This window comes from Pongo abelii, chromosome 5 (genome assembly GCF_028885655.2).
Source record: "Pongo abelii isolate AG06213 chromosome 5, NHGRI_mPonAbe1-v2.0_pri, whole genome shotgun sequence".
NCBI lineage: Eukaryota > Metazoa > Chordata > Mammalia > Primates > Hominidae > Pongo > Pongo abelii.
The window spans coordinates 107,704,753-107,726,733 of record NC_071990.2 but is presented as its reverse complement, the minus strand read 5'-3'; the positions used below and the strand labels follow the sequence as shown (position 1 = coordinate 107,726,733).

General features: G+C 41.5%; 2 protein-coding genes across 2 annotated transcripts in view; one reads left to right on the top strand and one right to left on the bottom strand.

The window, feature by feature from the left end:
• QRSL1 (glutaminyl-tRNA amidotransferase subunit QRSL1) overlaps window positions 1-16,410 on the bottom strand; it is a 36,791-nt gene extending 20,381 nt beyond the window's left edge. The window contains exons 1-4 of the mRNA XM_024248741.3: window positions 16,262-16,410; window positions 5,456-5,615; window positions 5,040-5,138; window positions 2,922-3,018 (exon numbers count right to left, since the gene is read on the bottom strand). Coding sequence (XP_024104509.3) covers window positions 2,922-3,018; window positions 5,040-5,138; window positions 5,456-5,615; window positions 16,262-16,285 — 380 coding nt within the window. The 5' untranslated portion in view covers window positions 16,286-16,410. The remainder of the gene's footprint in view (window positions 1-2,921; window positions 3,019-5,039; window positions 5,139-5,455; window positions 5,616-16,261) is intronic.
• A 49-nt stretch (window positions 16,411-16,459) lies between these two features.
• RTN4IP1 (reticulon 4 interacting protein 1) overlaps window positions 16,460-21,981 on the top strand; it is a 56,074-nt gene continuing 50,552 nt past the window's right edge. The window contains exon 1 of the mRNA XM_054557930.2: window positions 16,460-17,216. Coding sequence (XP_054413905.1) covers window positions 16,943-17,216 — 274 coding nt within the window. The 5' untranslated portion in view covers window positions 16,460-16,942. The remainder of the gene's footprint in view (window positions 17,217-21,981) is intronic.

The window sequence follows — 21,981 nt, the reverse complement described above, 5'->3', positions numbered from 1 at the left end:
GGAAATCTGCTTTCACCCTTCTATTCAACATTGCACCTAAGGCCCTCACTGGTGCAGTAAGGCAAGAAGAAGAAATAAGACTACCTCTATTTGTAGACTACACAATTTGCTACATCAAATATTCTACAGAATCCACAAAGATCAACTAGAACTAATAAGCAAGCTTTAACAAGGTCATGGGATAAAAGGCCAATATAGAAAAATCAACTATGTTTCAATGTACTAGCAATAAACAATTAGAAACTGAAAAAAATACAATTTTCTACAGCATTAAGAAACATGGCCGGGGGCGGTGGCTCAGGCCTATAATCCCAACACTTTGGGAGGACAAGGCGGGAGGATCACAAGGTCAGGAGTATGAGACCAGTCTGGCCAATATGGTGAAACCCTGTCTCTACTAAAAATACAAAAATTAGCCGGGCGTGGTGGCACGTGCCTGTACTCCCAGCTACTCAGGAGGCTGAGGCAGGAGAATCTCTTGACCCCAGGAGGCGGAGGTTGCAGGGAGCCGAGATCGCACCATTGCACTCCAGCCTGGGTGACAGAGTCAGATTCTGTCTCAAAAAAAAAGAAAAAAAAAAAGAAAAGAAACATAAAACACACGAATAAATCAAATTATATATACAATTTATATGCAGGAAATCACAAAAACATTCCTGAGTAAAACAAAATGGATGAGAAGACGTGTATTATGATGCTGATTCTTTCCAAGTTGATCTATAAATTCAACACAATCACAATCAAAATCCCATTAAACTTCTTTGTAGAAATTAGCAAGCTTATTCTAAAACATATCAAAATATAACAGATCTAGATTATGTAAAATGATTTTGAAAAAGAAGAACAAAGTTAGAAGACTCTTACTACATAATTTCAAGGCTTACTATAAAGCTATAATAATCAAGATGGTGTGACACTGGAATAAACAGAGATGCAACAAAGTCCAGAAACAGACCTACATGAATGTGCTTGATTTTTGACAAAAAAACCTAAGATCATTCAATGAGAAAAGGATAATCTTTTTTATTATTAGTGCTGGAGTTAATGGACATCCATATGTTTAATAAATGGACTTTATTCATACTATATACGAAAATCTAATTCGAAGTGAATCACAGATCTAAATGTAAGAGCTAAGACTATAAAACTTCTAGGAAAAAATTCTTTGTGACCTTTGTTAGGTAAAGATTTCTTGGCCAGGCACGATGGCTCACGTCTATAATCCCAGCACTTTGGGAGACCAGGCAGGCAGATCACCTGAGGTCAGGAGTTTGAGACCAGCCTGACCAACGTGGTGAAACCCCATCTCTACTAAAAATACAAAATTAGCTGGGCCCGGTGGTGCATGCCTGTAATCCCAGCTACTCGGGAGGCTGAGGCAGGAGAATTGCTTGAACCTGGGAGGTGGAGGTTGTAGTGAGCCGAGATTGTGCCATTGCACTCCAAGCACTCCAGCCTGGGCAACAAGAGCACAACTGTGTCTCAAAAAACAAAAACAAACAAACAAAAAAAGATTTCTTAGGACACATGAATCATAAAAGAAAAAAATTCAGCCAGGTGAGGTGATGTGTGCTTGCAGTCCCAGCTGCTCGGAAGGATGAGGTCAGAGGATCACTTGACGCCAGGAGTTCAAGACCAGCCTGGGTAACACAGTGAAACCCCATCTTTAAAAAATAAAGGAAAAAATGGGCCTGGCACAGTTGCTTGTGCCTCCCAACACTTTGTTGGATCAAGCTGGGAGCACAGTTCGAGTCCAGGAGTTTGAGATCAGCCTGGGCAACCCAGTGAGACCCTGTCTATATGAAAGGAAGAAAACAAAAAAGGAAAGAAAGAAAAGAAGGCCGGGCGTGGTGGCGCATGCCTGTAATCCCAGCACTTTGGGAGGCCAAGGCAGGTGGATCACCTGAGGTCAGGAGTTCAAGAGCAGCCTGGCCAACATGGTGACACCCAATCTCTACTAAAAATACAAAAATTAGCTGGGCATGGTGGGGAATGCCTATAGTCCCAGGTACTTGGGAGGCTGAGTCAGGAGAATCGCTTGAAGCTGGGAGGCGGAGGCTGCAGCAAGCTGAGATCGCACCATTGTATTCCAGCGTGGACGACAAGAGCAAAACTCTGTCTCAAAAAAAAAAAAAGAATGAAAAGAAGAGAAAAAAGAAAAAAATTGATAAACTGGACTTTATCAAAATTAAGAACTTTTACTCTTTGAAAGTCATGTTCAGAGAATAAAAAGATAAACCAGAGACTTGAAGAAAATATTTGCAAATCAGCACCTATCTGATGATGGATTTGAATCCAAAATATATGAAAGAATTCTTTTTTTTTTTTTCTGGGACGGAGTTGCACTCTTGTAGCCCAGGCTGGAGTGCAATGGCGCAATCTCGGCTCACCGCAACCTCCGCCTCCCGGGTTCAAGCGATTCCCCCGCCTCAGCCTCCCGAGTAGCTGGGATTACAGGCATGTGCCACCACACCTGGGTAATTTTTGTGTTTTTAGTAGAGACGAGGTTTCTCCATGTTGGTCAGGTCGGCCTCGAATTCCCTACCTCAGGTGATCCGCCTGCCTCGGCCTCCCAAAGTGCTGGGATTACAGGCCTGAGACAGAAAGGATTCTTACAACTCAATAATAAGATGACCCAATTTCAAAAAATGGGCAAAGAATTTGAACAGCTACTTCACTGATGAAGATATAGGGATGGCAAAATAAACACATGAAAAGATGTTTAACATTATTAGTCATCAGGGAAATACAAGCCAAAAGCAAAATTAGAGATGACTATATATCTATTAAACAACTTAACATAATCTCACAGAGGGACTAAGAAACTGGCATTAGATCCTCAATCCTTTTAGGTAACTACATTTAGTGAAAATAAAGGCACAGATAGAAGAAACTCAAGAGAAGATTTCAATTTTACTTACCCCATAGCAAACTCATCTAAATTTGTTTTTCCCATTAGTAGAGCTCCCTGATCCAACAACTTCTGAACTACTGTAGCATTATAAGGTGGTATATAACCTGAAAAAAATTTAGTTACTATTATTTTTTTTACAGTCCAGAAGTCTTTTATTTGTTTATACCTATTATGCCATGAATTCACAGGGAATAGGCTCCAGCAGCTCAGGAGCCTTCCCATTGGTTCTCACACAGTGCGCTTCTCTGGGTGGAGCAGGCTGACGCGTCAGTTGAACCCAGGACCTTTCTCTTTGGCTTCCTTCTTTTTCTCATCATTTTCCTCAATGCGTTTCAGGAAGCTATCTCGGCTCTTACAGTACTTACTGTGCTCAATATGCATATTCATTCTCTTGGCAAGAATCTTGCCCTTGTTTGTTTACAACAATGCCAACAGCATGCTGGGGAACACTGTGTACTCTCCAGTTTTGCCATGGTAACACTTGTGGGGCATTCCTTTTTGAACAATACCCATTCCCTTGATGTCCACAACATCACCTTTCTTACAGGTTCACATGTACGTGGCAAACAACTCCCTGTTTTCTAAAAGGCCTAGAAAACACATATGGGGTGCCTCTCCTCTTTCCCTTTGTGTTCATCATTTTGGTGAATTACTGGATGATGGTGGTTCCCGCCAAAAGGCCAGTTACCTTTTTATAGGAAACAAAAACAATGAACATGTAAATTATATGTAAGAAACAAGAGTCGGCGGGGCGGGGTGGCTCACACGCCTGTAATCCCAAAACTTTGGGAGGCCAAGACAGGCAGATCACCTGAGGTCAGGAGTTCAAGACCAGCCTGGCCAATGTGGAGAAATGCTGTCTCTACTAAAAATATAAAATTTAGCTGGGTCTGGTGGTGCATGCCTGTAATTTCAGCTACTTAGGAGGTGAGACAGGAGAATCACTTGAACCCAGGAGGTGGAAGTTTCAGTGACCCGAGATCATACCACTGCACTCCACTCTGGGCGACAGAGCAAGACTCCGTCTTAAACAAACAAACAGACAAAAAACAAAAAATCAAGAGTCTAAACTGCAATTAAGCAATTCATAGTGATATGTATTAATTATTCCTAATTTAAATAATCAGTTGTACTTCCTTCCAGTAATTTTTTACTACTGCTAATGTATGTTTTCCAAAGATAGTCTGTGCCTTCACTATTTTTATAATCTAAAAACACTGACTTTAACAGTTAGTTCTACAAAATATTGCATGATAGTCAGAGATGTACCCAGTATTTCTGAAATAGTAAATCTCTATTTTGCTCATTGTACTTGACTTTTTCTTCTCATGTTATACTACACAGTAATTTTTATGTATTTCCAGTAGAAATAGATCTTTATTTTCAACTAAAATTTTCTCTAGCTATTGAAAAGCTCTAGCATATATTCCAAAATAATGAACAACAGTCTGCATATTAGAGGAAGGTAGGGCATATTCCTCATAGAATATTATTTTAATATCTTGATAAACCTGCTTTCTTTTGACCAAACTCTAAAGAATAAATCTAAGCATTGCCATACTGTGCTATAAGAGATAGAGGAATCAGGAAATAAAAAATAACTGGTCAGTAGATGTTAATGAATCCTCACATCATCCACAGGAGAAGGGTATTGATGATAGCCAGTTCATACTTATTCCCATGTTATCAATGAGCTGAAGGTAGAGGTTATATAGTGCGTTTATGGTAATCAGTTTTTTTATTTCGTTTTTTAGAGATGAGGTCTCACTATGTTGCCCAGGCTGGACTCAAACTCCTGAGCTCAAGTGATTCTCCCACCTCAGCCTCCCAAGTAGCTGGGACTACAGGTACGCAGCCAGTTGGTAATTAGTTATTGAACTGAGTCTTCCTAAATATTAATAGAATTTTTGAAAACTTCTGAGATAGTATTCATTAAGCTGGCTGACCTCTAAAGAAAAATTCTGCATTCTAAAAGAGCAAATAGTAAAAAAAAGGTGATATTATATTCTAAATATTTCCTTCAAAGATATAATTAGTCTGAGATTATCTTGGTATTTTATTATCCTTAAAGCGAAAAATACCTATTTTTACAAAATTATCAATGCTCTGATCAGTCAAACTTTACCTTTCAGCATATTTGATGCGCATGTTGTCTCAATGCCGGACGTGCTGAAGTTGTCTTTTACTGCAATAGGAATTCCATCTAAATCCCCAAGTGACTGTCCTGCATTAAAAAGCCAAAAGAGTGATAAAGGAGATAGTTTAAAATATAAAGATACATGAATACATGTTATTACAGTAACTACTAGTTTTTGGCAAAGATACTTCTTCAGAAATCAAATTTATGGCAGAAATTAATACAGTTGGACATTATGAAGCATCACATAGTCATTACCCTCATTTTTATTATCCTCATGGCAAGTTATTTAAATAAGGCTATGTTTTATGTTTAAAGCTTCACTTGCCAAATGGAGACTGCTACAACCAATTAAACTCCTTCTCTGGAGATATAACAATTAAGTATAGTTAAAAGCAATTTACCATTCTTATATCTCTTTTCTGATTCTTCAGCTTGTTTTAAGGCCACCTCTTCTGACACAGTAATGTAGGCATTTAGAAACTTGGTCTTCTTGATAAGAGAAAGACATTTTTGACAGAGCTCTGTTGGTGTAATTTGGCCTTGTTTCAGTGCCGCAGAAACCTATAGTGTATACAATTCAAAAACCTTTTACTGAGTCTGCAGAAGTTTCAAATGTTATATTGTTGGGGGTGGGGGGAGATGGAGTGGCTAAGTATAACATTTTAAAGTGAGGCTTGGGTTTAAAATCAAGAGAACCTATTACCTCTACACTTAGTGTAGTGGATGAAGGGTGATGCACTGATCAGCTTGAGGACAGGTGGAGGACATGACATTCTTCTCCTTAGCTAACTTTTGGTTTCAAAGTCAGGCTGTACAAACAACGGCAGTAAGTTAGATAAACCATCCTGTCCAGGGGGAGTTGAGGCCCAGCATGGGTGAAGGATGGCTGAGGGCAGATTCTGTACAGAGGGTAGCTAAGCTGCAACACAGGCAGTCCAGAGAGAAAAAAAGAGAAGTGAACTGGACAAGGCATTGCAGGATTTTTATGGCTCTCTAAATAAGATCTTTATACCTATTGTGGAGTTCAAGTAAGAGACACCATGAATTGAGAGAAATGCTTATAAAATACAGGTTCAAAGGCAAAGTAAAAACAAACTTTTCTGAAATTCTGTCTTTAGGGAAGACATTGGGAAGGCTGGTAAAGAAGGAGTTAAAAAAAACTGCACGAAAGTGACTGGGAAGTAGTGAATACCAGTGTATATTGACAGGAGGTAGGGCCTGAGATGGAGTCATGAGTGTCTAATATTTCTTGTAGGAAGTAATAATAGCATGTACTTACTAATCAGATAAAAGGGATGAATAATAAGAAGTAAAAGATGACACCAAAACTTTGGAGATTTTACGAAAAGATAATTGGATTAGATGGGAGCTGAGAGAAAAGGAGAATAGGGGAAGGAATAGTATTTACCGAGTATTTTCCAAGAGCCAGGCACTGTTGCTTTACATGCATTATTACTTCATTTAACCCTTAAAACAACCACACTGGCTGGGCGCGGTGGCTCACGTCTGTAATCCCAGCACTTTGGGAGGCTGAGGCGGGTGGATCACAAGGTCAGGAGATGGAGACCATCCTGGCCAACATGGTGAAACTCTGTCTTTACTAAAAATACAAAAATTAGCCAAGTGTGGTGGTGTGTGCCTGTAGTCCCAGCTACTTGGGAGGCTAAGGCAGGAGAATCCCTTGAACCTGGGAAGAGGAGGTTGCAGTGAGCCAAGATCGCGCCACCGCACTCCAGCCTGGTGACAGAGCCAGACTCTGTCAAAAACAACAACAACAACAACAACAACAACAAAAAAAACACAAACAACCACACAAGTTAGGTACTGTTTATCTCATTTGACAGATAAAGAAACTGAAGCTCAGAGACCTTGAGTGATTTGCCCAAAGTCACACAAATAGTAAAGGACAAGGTGACTTCATAATATACAGTCTTCACCATTTCTATCTCTACTCTATTGGAAGATTAGTGTGTCCTCCAAGTTGACAGTGTTTTCACGTGTTCCATAAAGCAACAGAAGTTTGCATCTGAAGGGAAAATCTCCAAATGATCTGCTCTCAGCTACTAAGTAAATCATCAACGCAATGGCATTCTTGGGGCTGAGGGTTTTAAATGCAACAAGCAGTGGGAAGAGGTCATCAAGAGGATCCCTAATGCTCACCGACAAGAGGAAAAGGACTTCCATGGGGAGGCTGCTGGACTGCTGCAGGGATGAGGAGGCCAGTGAGGTCCGACTTAAGGAAGTGACTTTTATAGTAACAAGAAGAGAGAGTTCGTCTAATGGTTTGTATGAAAGGTAAACCCTTGGCCAGGCACGGTGGCTCACGCCTGTAATCCCAGCACTTTGGGAGGCCGAGGTGGACAGATCACCTGAGGTTGGGAGTTCAAGACCAGCCTGACCAACATGGAGAAACCCTGTCTCTACTAAAAATACGAAATTAGCCAGGCATGGTGGCACATGCCTGTAATCCCAGCTACTCGGGAGACCAAGGCAGAAGAATCGCTTGAACCCAGGAGGCAGAGGTTGCAGTGAGGTGAGATCGTGCCATTGCACTCCAACCTGGGCAACAAGAGAGAAACTCTGTCTCAAAAAGAAAAAAAAAAAAAAAAAGAAATGTAAACCCTCTAGAAGAAAGAAGCTAGAAGGAATAAAAGAGAGCAGTGTGTTTTAACATCATGTATATGGAATGGGAAGAACAAAGATGGTAGTAGGCTGGGTGGAAGAGAGTTAGAACTAGCAAAAACCCAGAACTAGAGAGACAAACATATGTAGGCAGGCCCATCCCATGGCTAAGTTGTAATAATGAGGAAAATTGCATTTACCACTTTCTCTCCTTCCTTGACTCCTCTCAAGTCCCCTAATGCCTACTATCCTCAAGCTGCTTCCAGACTGGTATAAGGATAAAAGCTAAGGTGTTACAATTGTGGTTGAACAGCAAGAAATAAGATTGTCTAGGATATTCACTTTAAATGGTGCCGATTTTCATTAAGACCATTTTTAGGAACTCTAGATTTGAGAAAAAATAAAATCAATAAGGGAATTGGAAAAGAGAAGTGAAAACAAAGATGCTAATCAGCTAAATGGACTGAGCATAAGAAGCAGGAAATATAAATCACATATACAGTTCCCCGGGACAAAACTGCAGTTGTCAAATCTGAATAAAAAACGAAGTTAACTTTTAAGTTTTTGTTAAAAGAAAAAAAATTCTCTCTCTGGCACATCTTTTTCTCTAATGGAAACTAGGCCTTCCCTGGCAGCCACTGCTTCTCCTGTTTAGTGCCTACCTACCACATACCACAGAGTCCAGAGTGTGAGAGGGGACAGATGATCTCCTTGTTCCTCAATGCTTCTCTTCCCTCTTCTCTCAAACATTCCGCTCACCCAAAGCACATGCCTTGGGAGATGACACCATGCTCCTCAGTATGCTGACCTATAGCCTCCCTGGTACTACTTTTCATTCATTGACAATTTTGTTAGCTAGCGCACTGTCATCTTCGTTACTATTGCTCCTATCCTCTCCCTTGTTCACATCAAATTTCAAGTCCATGTACACCAACACCTGATTTTTCAGTTCTTTGATCTCACTTTGCACAAACTTTTCCTTCACCTCACCCCAGTTGCCAACTCTCCTGGTCACTGCCTAGACTATATACATCATTACTAACATCCATATGATCTCCAAAATGTCAATTCCAGGCATCCCATGTCTCCAGCCCTTCAGCTCACTTACTTTACTATCCACACAGCCAGCAAGAAAATGGGACCTTAGTTCCACAACCACAGGAAATGAATTCTGCCAAAAACCAACGAGGTCGAGAGGGCTGGAGCTCCAGATGGAACTCTAGCCCTAGCAATACCTTGCAGTGCAACTGCAGCACATGGATTTCAGCCTTGTGAGACCCTGAGTAGAGAACCCAGCTACTCCATGCCCTGACTTCTGACCCAGAAAACCATGAGATCCTGAGATTGTTATTTTAAGCCACAACGTTTATAGTAATTTTTTATGCAGCCGTAGACAACTAATATACCTCCTTAGAAAAATTTTAAAACCTTTCTCAGGAACCACTCTTCTTAGAAAGTAAGGGAAGGGAAAAATGCAAATACATATAATTTAGTAATTTTGTCCCTGTAACAAAATTAATGTTAATAATAGCTAGTACTTAGTTCTAGGCATTGTCCTCAGTGCTTAATATATCATTTAATCTTTACATCCACACTGAGAAGCTATTATTATCTCCATTTACAGATAAAAAAACTGAAGTTCCTACCTGAGGTCACATAGCTAAAAAGCAGCAGAGCTGGCTGGGCGCAGTGGCTCACGCCTGTAATCCCAGCACTTTGGGAGGCCAAGGCGGGCAGATCACAAGGTCAAGAGATCAGGACCATCCTGGCCAACATGGTGAAACCCCGTCTCTACTAAAAATACAAAAATTAGCTGGGCGTGGTGGCGTGCATCTGTAGTTCCAGCTACTTGGGAGGCTAAGGCAGGAGAATCGCTTGAACCTGGGAGGCAGAGGTTGCAGTGAGCCGAAATTGTGCCACTATACTCCAGCCTGGAGACAGAGTGAGACTCCGTCTTAAAAAAAAAAAAAAAAAGTAGCAGAGCTGGGATTCAAACGAGGACTGATCTTGTTTCCAAAACTCATGCTCTGAACTACTTACTATACTACAGGGTGAGTATCCCTTATCCAAAATGCTTGGGACAAGAAGTGTTTAGATTTCGGATATTTTCAGACTTTGGAGTACTCTATGTGCACTATATACTTTCCAGCTGAGCATCCCTAACCCAAAAAATCTCAAGTCTAAAATGCTCCAGTGAGCATTTCCTCTGAACACACCCTTTGAAAATCATGTTGGTGCTCAAAAAGTTTTGGATTTTGGAGCATTTCAGATTTTCAGATTAGGGATGTTCAACCTGTATAATTATTCTCTATGCAAGACATTTTGGCATTTATTTCTCTGTAATGAAGTGGAGACATTTTAATTAACTTAACAGACAGCATTAGAGGTACACTTAGGAAAAGAACTGTCTTTTTTTTTTTTGAAACGGAGTCTCGCTCTGTTGCCCAGGCTGGAGTGCAGTGGTGTGATCTCGGCTCACTGCAACCTTGGCCTCCCGGGTTCAAGCGATTCTCCTGCCTCAGCCTCCTGAGTAGCTGGGATTATAGGCGCGTGCCACCACCCGGATAATTTTTGTATTTTTAGTAGAGACGGGGTTTCACCATGTTGGTCAGGCTGGTCTTGAACTCCTGACCTCGTGATCTGCCCGCCTCAGCCTTCCAAAGTGCTGGGATTATAGGCGAGAGCCACTGTGCCTGGCCAGAAAAGAATGGTCTTTAAAAAAAATTTGCCTTGATAAGTGCTGAAGGTACAGGAGAGCTCTCGAGGGCTGAGTGTTCCAGTGATGGGTACTCATCCTCTCTTTAACACAGTCCATTCATGCTTTTGCCTTCTTGCTTCTTGAAATTGCATGTCAAGATCACCAGCAAGCTCCACACAGCTAAACCCACTGGTCAGCACCAGCCCTCATTTTATAGTACTCCTTAGTAGCATTCAACACAAGTGATCACTCCCTCCTTGAAACACTTCTTCTCTGTGTTCAGGACACCATGCCATCCTGGTTTTCCTCCTGTCTCACTGGGCTTTCTTTCAAGTCCCTTTTGCTGGCTTTACTTCCTATTGTTGACCTCCAAAATGTTGGAATTTTAGGTCTTCTTCTATTTTTACACTCAACTTCCCAGGTAATCTCATCTGGCCCTATAGCTTTAATTATCTTCTACACTCTGGCCAATGTATATCCTCTTACCTAGCCTCTTTTCTGAGCTCTGAACTCTTGTATCTAGTTGTTTTACTGATATCTTCACTTGGATATCTAGGAGGCATCTAAAAATTAACACACCCAAAACAAAACTCTTGATAACCTTCCCCTTCCAAACATGTCCCCTTTAGAGGTTTTCCCATCTTGATGTTACATTTCCCCAACTGCCCTGGCCCAAAACCTAAGTATCCTCCTTGATTCTTCTCTTTCCTTCAAACCCCATATCCAAAACATCTGCAAACCCTAACTTAAAAAACAATATCCACTCCCATTATCTCTTGACAATGCAACAGGCTTCTAATTGGTCTTCATGCTTTCTTGCTTTTTTTTTTTTTCTTTTTTGATACAGGGCCTTGCTCTGTTGCAAGCCTGGAGTGCACGGATGTGATCTTGCCTCACTGCAGCCTCAACCTCCCAGGCTCAAGTGATCCTCCCACCTCAGCCTCCTGAGCAGCTGGGACTAAAGGCATGCGCCACTATGCCCAGCTAATTTTTGTATTTTTTGTAAAGACAGCGTTCGCCACATTGCCCAGGCTGGTCTTGAATTCCTGAGCTCAGACAATCAGCCTGCCTCAGCTTCCGAAAGTGCTGGGTTTAAAGGCGTGAGCCATTGCACCCGGTCAGTCTTTGTGCCTTATTACTTGCTTTTCTATAGATCACTGTCCCTTAAGAGTCATCTGAAGGAGGTTTTAAAATTTTAACTCAGATCATGTCCACAGATTCAAAACTTTCCAGAAGATTCCCATTACACTTGGAATAAAATCCATACTCCCTACTGTGGCCTCAAAGGTTCTCCGCAATTTGGCTCCTACCTGTCTTCCTAACCTCTTCTCTCATTGCTCTCCTCATTCACTTCTCTCCAGGCATAATGACCCTCTTGCTATTCCTTGAACATGTTAAGCTTGCTCTTGTTTTAGGGTCTTTGTACTTACTGCTCCATCTGCCTGGAACGCTATTCTCTCAGATCTGCCCAGTGTTCCCCCTTCATGTCCCTCTGGTCTCTATTAAGTATTATTCACTCAATCAGAGAAATCTTCCCTGACCACTCTAGCTAAAATGTCCAGCTCCCGCAACTAGTTCTCATACTATGATCTACTTAATTTTTCTCCATAGTACTTATACTACCTGAAATTATATCATTTACTTTTTTTTTTTTTAAAGTGTTTAATGGCTGCGTTTCCACAAAAAAATGTTAGGTTTCAAGAAGCAGGAGCTTCTGTCCGTCTTTAATGCTACCCCCCAATACTTGGAACACAGAGGTACTCACTAAATGTTAGTTGAATTAATAACAGCTGTTTAAAATTTAGAATCGATTTCTCTATAGAACAATGATTAGTTTTTCTAAAATTGAAGCTCCAAGAAGCCAAATGAATATATCATTCTTTAAACTTTAGGATTAATAATATTAGCCTGGTGCCTCACTCCTAGAAACACTGGGATTATGCCACAAAAGACAAAGGTAAAAGTGAGATTTCCTCCCCCTTTCTGAATGTACTTGGGTAAAATTTACAAATAGGAATTTTACCTATTTGGCATTTTACCTCCTTTTTGTCCCTATTCCCAGGACTCCTGTTACCATAAGCCTCCACTCACATCCCCCAAATTGCCGCCATCATTTCCAGCCCTTCTCCCTAATTCCCAGCAAATTTTCCCCCTTCAACTGATTATCTCAATTAAGGTATTATGAAGAAATTTGAACTGTTATAATTTACAACAATGGGTGAACAAATACCTTCCCAGGCATCTGTACATATTTAAAAGAGAATTAAATTAAAAGATAATTTGTATGAATTAATTAATCTCTAATTGGTAGAATTTAGGACAACAGTACAGTGATGTGGAAAAAATACAAAGGAGACAGAAGGTAGTTTTAGAGCTGGGGAAATAACCACCAAATGTTTTGCATGCTAGGCATTAATCGGTATTTGTTAAAGGAGTGATAAAGTAAAAGTAATCATGCCAAGGCAACCTCTGGGTTTTCCCCTGGGTCAGCTCTCCTAAATAGTTCTTTTCTCCCCCCATGAGGCAAAAGTTGTTTTTCACAATGGCTAACTCAATGACACCAGAGAGAAGTAGCACTAAAAAAGGTAGGACTTAAGGAGCTATGACAGTTGTCAAAATCAAAATAGAGTCACTTGTGTTAAAATCCTGACAAATGGAGCCAAGGAAGGTCAAGAAGAGAGGGTTCTCATGCACGAATGCCTGATAAGAAGAACTATCACACTCCAGCTGACAAGGGATGGATAACCGAAGTATATAAGGAGTTCAAACAACTCAACAGGAAAAAATCCAATAATCAAATTAAAAATGGGCAAAAGATTAGAATAGACATTTCTTAAAAGAAAGACATATAAATGGCAAACTGGTATATGAAAACGTGCTCAACATCACTGATCATCAGAGAATTGCAAATCAAAACTACAATGAGATGTCATCTCACTCCAGTTAAAATAGCTTCTATCCAAAAGACAGGCAATAATGAATGCTGGCGAGGATGGAGAAAAGTTGGATGAAATGTAAATTACTACAGCCACTATGGAGAATAGTATGGAGGTTCCTCAAAAACCTAAAAATAGAACTACTGGTTGGGCACAGTGGCTCACACCTGTAATCCTAGCACTTTGGGAGGCTGAGGGAGGAGGATTGCTTGAGGCCACGAATTCAAGACCAACCTGGCCAACATAGTGAGACCCCATCTCTAAAAAAAAAATAATTAAAAATAAATAAATAAAAATAGAACTACCATATGATCCAGCAATCCCACTGCTACGTATATATGCACCTAAAAGAAAGAAAATCAACATAGCAAAGACATATCTGCTCTCTCATGTTTATTGCAGCACTATTCACAATAGCCAAGATTTGAAAGCAACCTAAGTATCTACCAACAGATGAATGGATGGAGAAAATGTCCTACATTTACACAATGGAGTACTATTCAGCCATAAAAAGAATGAGAGCTTGTCAATTGCAACAACATGGATGGAACTGGAGGGCATTATGTTAAGTGAAATAAGCCAGGCACAGAAAGACAAACTTCCCATGTTCTCACCTATTTGTGGGAGCTAAAAATGAAAACAATTGATCTCATGGAGGTAGAGCAGAATGATGGTTACTAGAGGCCTAAAGGGTGGTAGTAGGGGTGGGAAGTGGGGATGGGTAATGGGTACAAAAATATAGTTAGACAGAATGAATAAGATACAGTATTTGATAGCATAGCAGGTGATTACAGTCAACAATAGTTTATTGTACGTTTAAAAATAACTAAAAGAGTATAACTGGAATGTTTGTAAAACAAAGAAATGATAAATGCTTGAGGTGATGGATACACCATTTACTCTGATGTGATTATTATGCATTGTATGCCTCTATCAAAATATCTCATGTGCCCCATAAATACATACACCTACTATGTACCCATTAAAACATTTTTTAAAAACAATCATAAGACTGCAAAAAACACAACCTTGCACAAAGGCCATTGCAACCTTCCACACACACGACTACTTCTGTAAGGATGTCTGTCCAGCAATTGGCCATCCAACCTTGGACTGATGCCACCTTTGTGACTGATCCTTGTGGCCAAGGATAACTGATTCAAAATAATTTAAGTAATCCTTCTCATTCTATCTTTAAAAACATCCCTTGCCTCAACCTCCTTGAATAGGCACCTAGTTTACTATATCACACATACTCCCACTGCATTGCTACTCCAAAATAAATATTTTCTTTAGAGTCTCTTTCTGTTACTTAGATTGACAGTGGAAAAAGCAGAAAAAGGAAATACCATATTTTTATAGGTTGTATTTAATTTTAAAACAAGTTTTGGGTGTTGTCTGTTTATTTATTTTTATTTTATTTATTTATTTTTTGAGACGGAGTCTTGCTCTGTGGCCCAGGCTGGAGTGCAGTGGCGCGATCTTGGCTCACTGCAAGCTCCGCCCCCTGGGTTCACGCCATTCTCCAGCCTCAGCCTCCCGCGTAGCTGGGAATACAGGCGCCCGCCACTACGCCCGGCTAATTTTTTGTATATTTAGTAGAGATGGGGTTTCACCGTGTTAGCCAAGATGGTCTCGATCTCCTGACCCCGTGATCCACCCGCCTCGGCCTCCCAAAGTGCTGGGATTATAGGCGTGAGCCACCGCGCCGGGCATATTTATTTATTTTTTAAAGTAGAAATTTGATTCGATGCAATTTAAAATGATAACATAATAATGTATTTTGGGGGAAGACCTATTATTTAAAGCCTGTGGATTTAAATTTCTCATTATATATTACAGCTATCTATTATTATACTTCCACGCTGCCAGCTGGGAAACAAACAAAACGACAACTTCTAGGGTGGAATAAAAAGGAAGATGGAAGGCAGTTTAGGTCATCAGCGCCTACTTCGTACAGAAATCACCTGGAGCCTCCATTAAACCATACTCCCGAACTTACCACACAGATCTAATTAAGTCTACAGTGGGACATAGTTTTAGTTTTAACAGGTGCTTCATGTGACTTTGATAGCAATGGGCCTGCAGACAGTTCTAAGGTTGAGTGATGTGAACCAGGAAGCAAAAAGACCCGAATTAAAGCTATAACAGCAGAAATAACGTAAGAGGGCAGATTCCAGCCATATCTGCAAGATACAATGAAGAGGGCTTAGTGATTTATTGGATATGAAAGATGAGGAAGAATCTAAAGGCAAATGAGATAATAGTTGTGCCATTAAAAAAGAGTCTATTAAGAATTCAGAAATACCAGAGCTTTTTTAAGACGGGGGTTGAGAGGTAAGTCCTGTTACAATGATTACTTCAACACTGATTAAAGTGAATTTGAGGGTGCTTATGTGACATTTAGAAGAACTGCCCAGAAGGCATTCACAAATACAGTCTAGAATTCAAACATGACGTCCAGGAAATGGAGGCACGGGTTAGGGAATCACTGGTATCTTAGTCCTAGAGAACGAATTCTTTGAAAAAAGCCAAAAATTACTCATTTGAATGTTGCAAACTACAGTTTCGCCGGGCTTCTTAGCGACGACTGCAGCTCAATGTCGGGGACAGAAGAGAGACTGAAGTGGCCCCGCAAGCCCCCTTTATCTGGCAAAGCCCACTCCGAGACCATCCGGAGCCCGACCTACACCAGAGCAAATGTCTAATGGTGAGAAGCCGATTCACCACCCTACAGATCCGCGGTGCAGAGATTTCCCTGCTAAGGTCCTAACTCCTGAATGGGTACGGCGAGTACACCCTAAGAATCGAAAGGTACTTATCCCCCACTCAGTTCTAGAGGAGGCAGCGAGGTGGGCCAAGATGGGTGGTAAGACCCAGGGACTCTTTGTCAACGAAGTCCGTTAAACTTTCCGCCCTCCCGGGGGCCTCAGCGGGCCAATTCCACTCACTTCTCGGAGGGTCCGGCCCAGCATGGTCCTCGTGGCCAGCCTGCCACCACAGGAGCCAGGCAAGAAGGAAAAAAAGGTCACCGGTCGCTAGTGATGTTACCTGGGCGCAGCCATCTTTAATTGTCACTGAGCCCTTCAACACCGAGTACTTGGATTGGTTGAATTGCAGCCCAAAGAAATGATCTTTGTAGGCGATTGGTTGGTGCTGCAATGCCATCCCGGCGGCTAAGGAGAGCGGGCAGGCAAGGGGATTCGGGGCCAGGGTCGCGGCGGAAGTTGGCAAGCGTTCGATTCTCTGGCGTTGGATCGCGAGCGGTGTCTGCTTGTCCCGCCGAGGGCTCCCAGGACAGGGCAGGGATCTAGGGGGTTTGCGCACCTGCTTTTTAATCCCCCGCCCCCCTTTTTTTTAAAGTGGAGGGGGTGAAAGTGAGGGAGGAGAATGGACAGAATACTGACTGGAACGTTAATTCGAGCGTTTCATATGCGAAGAGCGGAATAACAGTTCCGTATTCTTCTTTCAGTTTCTCCATTAGATTAGCTTCATTTTCGAATGCTCCGTTTTGCATGCTTAATTTTGAAGCTAGCCCGTGGTTTGGCAGAATTTGACTGAATTCAGGGGTGAGAGTTTGATCCAGTCCAAGTGTATTTGAATTTGAGCACGCAGTTCAACCAGTGTTTACAATGGAATTTCTGAAGACTTGTGTACTTAGAAGAAATGCATGCACTGCGGTTTGCTTCTGGAGAAGCAAAGTTGTCCCAAAGCCTTCAGTTAGAAGGATTACTACTACCTCTTCAAGGAGCACTGTCATGCCTGCTTGGGTGATAGATAAATATGGGAAGAATGAAGTGCTTCGATTCACTCAGAACATGATGTTGCCTATCATACACTATCCAAATGAAGTCATTGTCAAAGTTCACGCTGCCAGTGTAAATCCTATAGACGTTAATATGAGAAGTAAGTTTTCAAAAAACGTTGTTACCTTTTTTTAAAAATCACTATTTCATAAGGTATGCCGTTTTAAAAAATTATTTGACTACGCTTCCTTGGTTAACATAAATAAATCATTTAGGTTTTTAACAATACCTCTGCAAATATTTCCAAAATTTTTGAAATTGCAATGGCCAGGGAATCCTTTGGCCATTTGTATTGACAAAATATAAGCTTGATTGTTTTCATGCGTCCTTAAATATGTAAGTTCAGACTTGAGAACTGTGTCTGTGGCTAACTTTTTTTTTTTTTTTTTTTTGAGACTGAGTCTCACTCTGTCACCCAGGCTGGAGTGCGGTGGCCTGATCCCAGCTCACTGCAATCTCCGCATCCTGGGTTCAAGCAATTTCTCCTGCCTCAGCCTACCGAGTAGCTGGGATTACAGGCGCATGCCACCACACCGAGCTAATTTTTTGTATTTTTAGTAGAGATGGGGTTTCACTATGTTGGTCAGGCTGGTCTCGAATCCCTGACCTCAGGCGATCCTCTGCCTCCGCCCCCCTAAGTGCTGGGATTACAGACGAGCCATTGCGCCCGGCCTGTCTTTGTAGCTAAATTTCTGTCCAGGGAACTTTGTGGTATTCTGAGATCCGTCACAGGCTTCGGAAGTATAGTTATGTTTCCTAGTCAGTTTAGAATTTATGGGGTTTTTTGTTTGTTTTTGAGACGGAGTCTCACCCTATCGGCAGGCTGGAGTGCAAGGGCGCGTTCTTGGCTCACTGCAACCTCCGCCTTCCGGGTTCAAGCTATTCTCCTGCTTCAGCCTCCTAAGTAGCTGGGACTACAGACATGCGCCGCCACACCCAGCTAATTTTTGTATTTTTAGTAGAGACGGGAGTTTCACTGTGTTGGTGGGAGGCTGAGGCAGGAGAATCGCTTGAACCCGGAAGGCGGAGGTTGCAGTGAGCCAAGAACGCGCCCTTGCACTCCAGCCTGCCGATGGAGTGAGACTCCGTCTCAAAAAAAAAAAAAAAAAAAAAAAAAAATGAATTGAAATGACTTTACTGTGATTGTCTCATGAAATCTACATTTGTATTCTTTGTTTTGAAGTAGTAATTGCTACTACCAGTTGGGCATGCCGTTTTCCTTTATTCTTTTTATATTAGGCTTGAAGAGAGTTCAGTTTTTTATAAGATATGTCTTTTAGTGGTAAGTTTTACTCAATAATCAGCATGTTTTTTCATCTGCTTTGATTGTAAGTTCTTTCAAGATCGATCCCATGCTTTGTCAACCTGTTTCAGTGCTTCACATACGCAGTTGTCATTCAGTCACTATTTCTATGCCTTTTTATATTTTTGTTCTGACTTAAGATAACAAACTTAAATTAGCAGTATTTTATCCATGAGTAACTTTTACATTTTGTCTTCATTTAGATCTGTTAGCTTTTTATTTCTTTAAATGCACATGCGTAATTCATGCCGTGTACATTCTCATTTAAACAGAATGGCTGTATCTAGACTTTTCTTGGCTGCTGTTTAATAATATAACACTGTAAAACATTTTACTTTTATATAGTATTCTTGAAACATCTTAGTTTTTTATGACTTGAATGGGTAATATTATTCACAAGTTACCCTCTTTTTTTTTTTTTTCTCCTCCCGTTTGAGGATATGTTATTGTCATTGCAGAAGATATCTGAAACAGTAGCTTGGGGAAATAAAATAATGAGTAGAAGATTGTAAACTGTAGGAAGCAGTTATTTCCCTTGACAAGAAAGCAAGAGACATGTCTATTTTATTTGAAAGATGAAGGCTGGCTGTTTTTCTGGAGACGGCCACTACTGTTGGACATAAAATAATAAATCATAGAAATGGCTAAAGAAATGAAGAATTTTTACATGGGGAAAAAATGCAGCCAACAGCATCATACCAACAAAGTTTGGTGTCTTTAGATGGGATTAAAGTCTTTAAACTGATGACAGATTTAGGATTTTTAAAATTGGCCCAATTCTCTGAACAAGTCAAGGTGTCAACCCCTGTCAATGGGATGGAACACTTAAGGGCCCCATTCAGTCATCCGTGTCACCAAACAGGTTCTCAATTACTAACTGCCAGCTGACTACATTCTGGGTTCAGGGGCTTGTTAGATAGTAACAGTGAGCCAAGACTACTCAGTAGATGCATTAGCATACAGGGGACCAAGAAAACTAAAAACAACCGTGGGCTGCAGGCTCTGTATCTCGAAGAGGACTGAAACCTTTCTGCAGCTCTTAAACAGCAGCTAAAGTTTGACATGGCTGAATATCCACTTCTGTTGTTCAAACCACATAGAAGTTTCAGTGGATAATTGTATAATTATCTTTAGCAGTGGAAAAGGAATGTAAGGCAGGAAAAGTGAAGCACATGACTTTTGTGAATATTACAAGTGAAGTTGTTTTTTTTTCCCTGACAGAGTATAATCCTAACTCCCCAGATGGCAAATGTGTAATGTTGGTATAATGGCCATCAGCTTAGATTTTCTGGGACTTTCCGACCTTTCAAACACTTTATCCCATGTGTCTTGATTTTTTATTAGTAACACAACTCATGCAAGCTACCCACCTGTCAGCATCTCTCTCCGTATCTTCTACCTTCCCTCCTGCTGTATGGATTAACTGTCACTGCTTTCACATAAGGCCAGCCCTCGGCTTGTGTTTCTGATCCCATCCCCTCTCACCTACTCTGGGATATCATTCCAGCAGGTGTCTCCTGCATCATCAGTCTTTTCTTTTCTACTGGATCATCCCCATTAGCATACAGATTTGCTGTTATTTCTCCTTTCTTAAGAAGAAGGAAAAGGCTGGGCACGGTGGCTCACACCTGTAATCCCAGCACTTTGGGAGGCCGAGGCAGGTGGATCACCTGAGATCAGGAGTTCGAGACCAGCCTGATCAACATGGAGAAACCCCGTCTCTACTAAAAATTAGCCGGGCATGGTGGCGCATGCCTGTAATCCCAGCTACTCAGGAGGCTGAGACAGGAGAATCGCTTGAACCCGGGAGGCGGAGGTTGCAGTGAGCCGAGATCACGCCATTGCACTCCAGCCTGGGCAACAGAGCAAGACTCTGTCTCAAAAAAAAAAAAAGAAAAAAAAGAAAGCCACTCAAAAGTCCTCTGTCCATCCCAGCTGCCACTTCGAGCTACTGCTCCATTTTTCTGCTCCCTTTACAACAAAACTGTTTTAAAGAGAGTTCAGTCTTCTCATGTCTCCAGTCCCTTATTTCCCATTCTCTCAAAAGCACACTACACAGCAGCTGCTCCTGGCAGGGTTACCAAAGGTCTGTTAGATCCAGGCTTGTGTGTTTGTTTTAAAGCCTCTTAGCATCTTTGGACCTTATTTGAAAACCTGTCTCCTGTCAGCAGCATTGAACGTCTTTAAACTGCCACCTTAGGCTCCTTTGCTGCTTTCTCCTCATCCCTAAGAACTAATGGATTGCCCACAGGAGTGGGTGCGGGGCAAGGGGAGACATACAGAGCGGGCTAGTGACTGTGGAGCATGTGTTGTGGGGCAGGGAGTGAGTGGTACATGACACTGGAGAGGTAGGCAGGGTGCCTGTCATGGAGAGCCTCACATGGCAGACATGTTCTCAGAAAAATGTCAAGCAGAAGAGAGAATAACAGATAGTTTTGGGTCTGAGAAAAGTCATGTTGTATATGGAAGCCATATAATAAATTACTCTGGATTATTATAGAGTAGCAAATTTACTTGAACCAAAAAATAAAAAGAATGTTTTCAGTTTTATTTAGCTGATACTTATATAAGTATTCTTTTTCTTTTCTTTTCTTTTTTTTTTTTGAGACAGAGCTTTGCTTTGTCACCCAGGCTGGAGTGCAGTGGTGTGATCATGGCTTACTGCAGTCTCAAACTGCTGGGCTCAAGCATTCCTCCCGCCTCAGCCTCCTGAGTAGCTGGGACTACAGGCATGTACCACTATGCCTGGCTAATTTTTTAAATTTTTAGTAGAGATGAGCTCTAGGCTGGTTTTGAACTTCTGAACTCAAGCAATCCTCCCACCTTGGTCTCCCAAAGTCCTGGGATTACAGATGTGAGCCACCACACCTGGCCTGTAAATATTCTTAAAAATAAAAATATATGGGCCTGTAATCCCAGCACTTTGGGAGGCAAGGTGGGTGGATCGCTTGAGCCTAGGAGTTTGAGACCAGCCTGGCCAACATGATGAATCCCTGTTTCTACAAAATTAGCCAGACGTTGTGGCGCACACCTGTAATCCCAACTACTCCAGAGCTTGAGGCATGAGAATGGCTTGAACCCAGGAAGTGGAGGTTGTAGTGAGCCAAGATCACATCACTGCACTTGGGCAACAGAGCGAGGCTTCATCTCTTAAAAAAATAAATAAAATAGGCCGGGCGCGGTGGCTTATGCCTGTAATCCCAGCACTTTGGGCCGAGGCGGGCGGATCACGAGGTTGGGAGATTGAGACCATCATGGCCAACATGGTGAAATCCTGTCTCTACTAAAAATACAAAAATTAGCTGGCTGTAGTGGTGTGTGCCTGTAGTCCCAGCTACTCAGGAGGCTGAGGCAGGAGAGTCACTTGAACCCTGGAGGCAGAGGTTGCAATGAGCCGAGATCATGCCACTGCACTCCAGCCTGATGACAGAGCGAGACCCTGTCTCAAAAAAATAAAATAAATAAATAAATAGATGTGAAATAAAACAACTTGATTTTACACATCAGAACAGATGCAGCCAAGTGGCTTTTTATCACTCAGAAATTTATTCCAATTTATTTC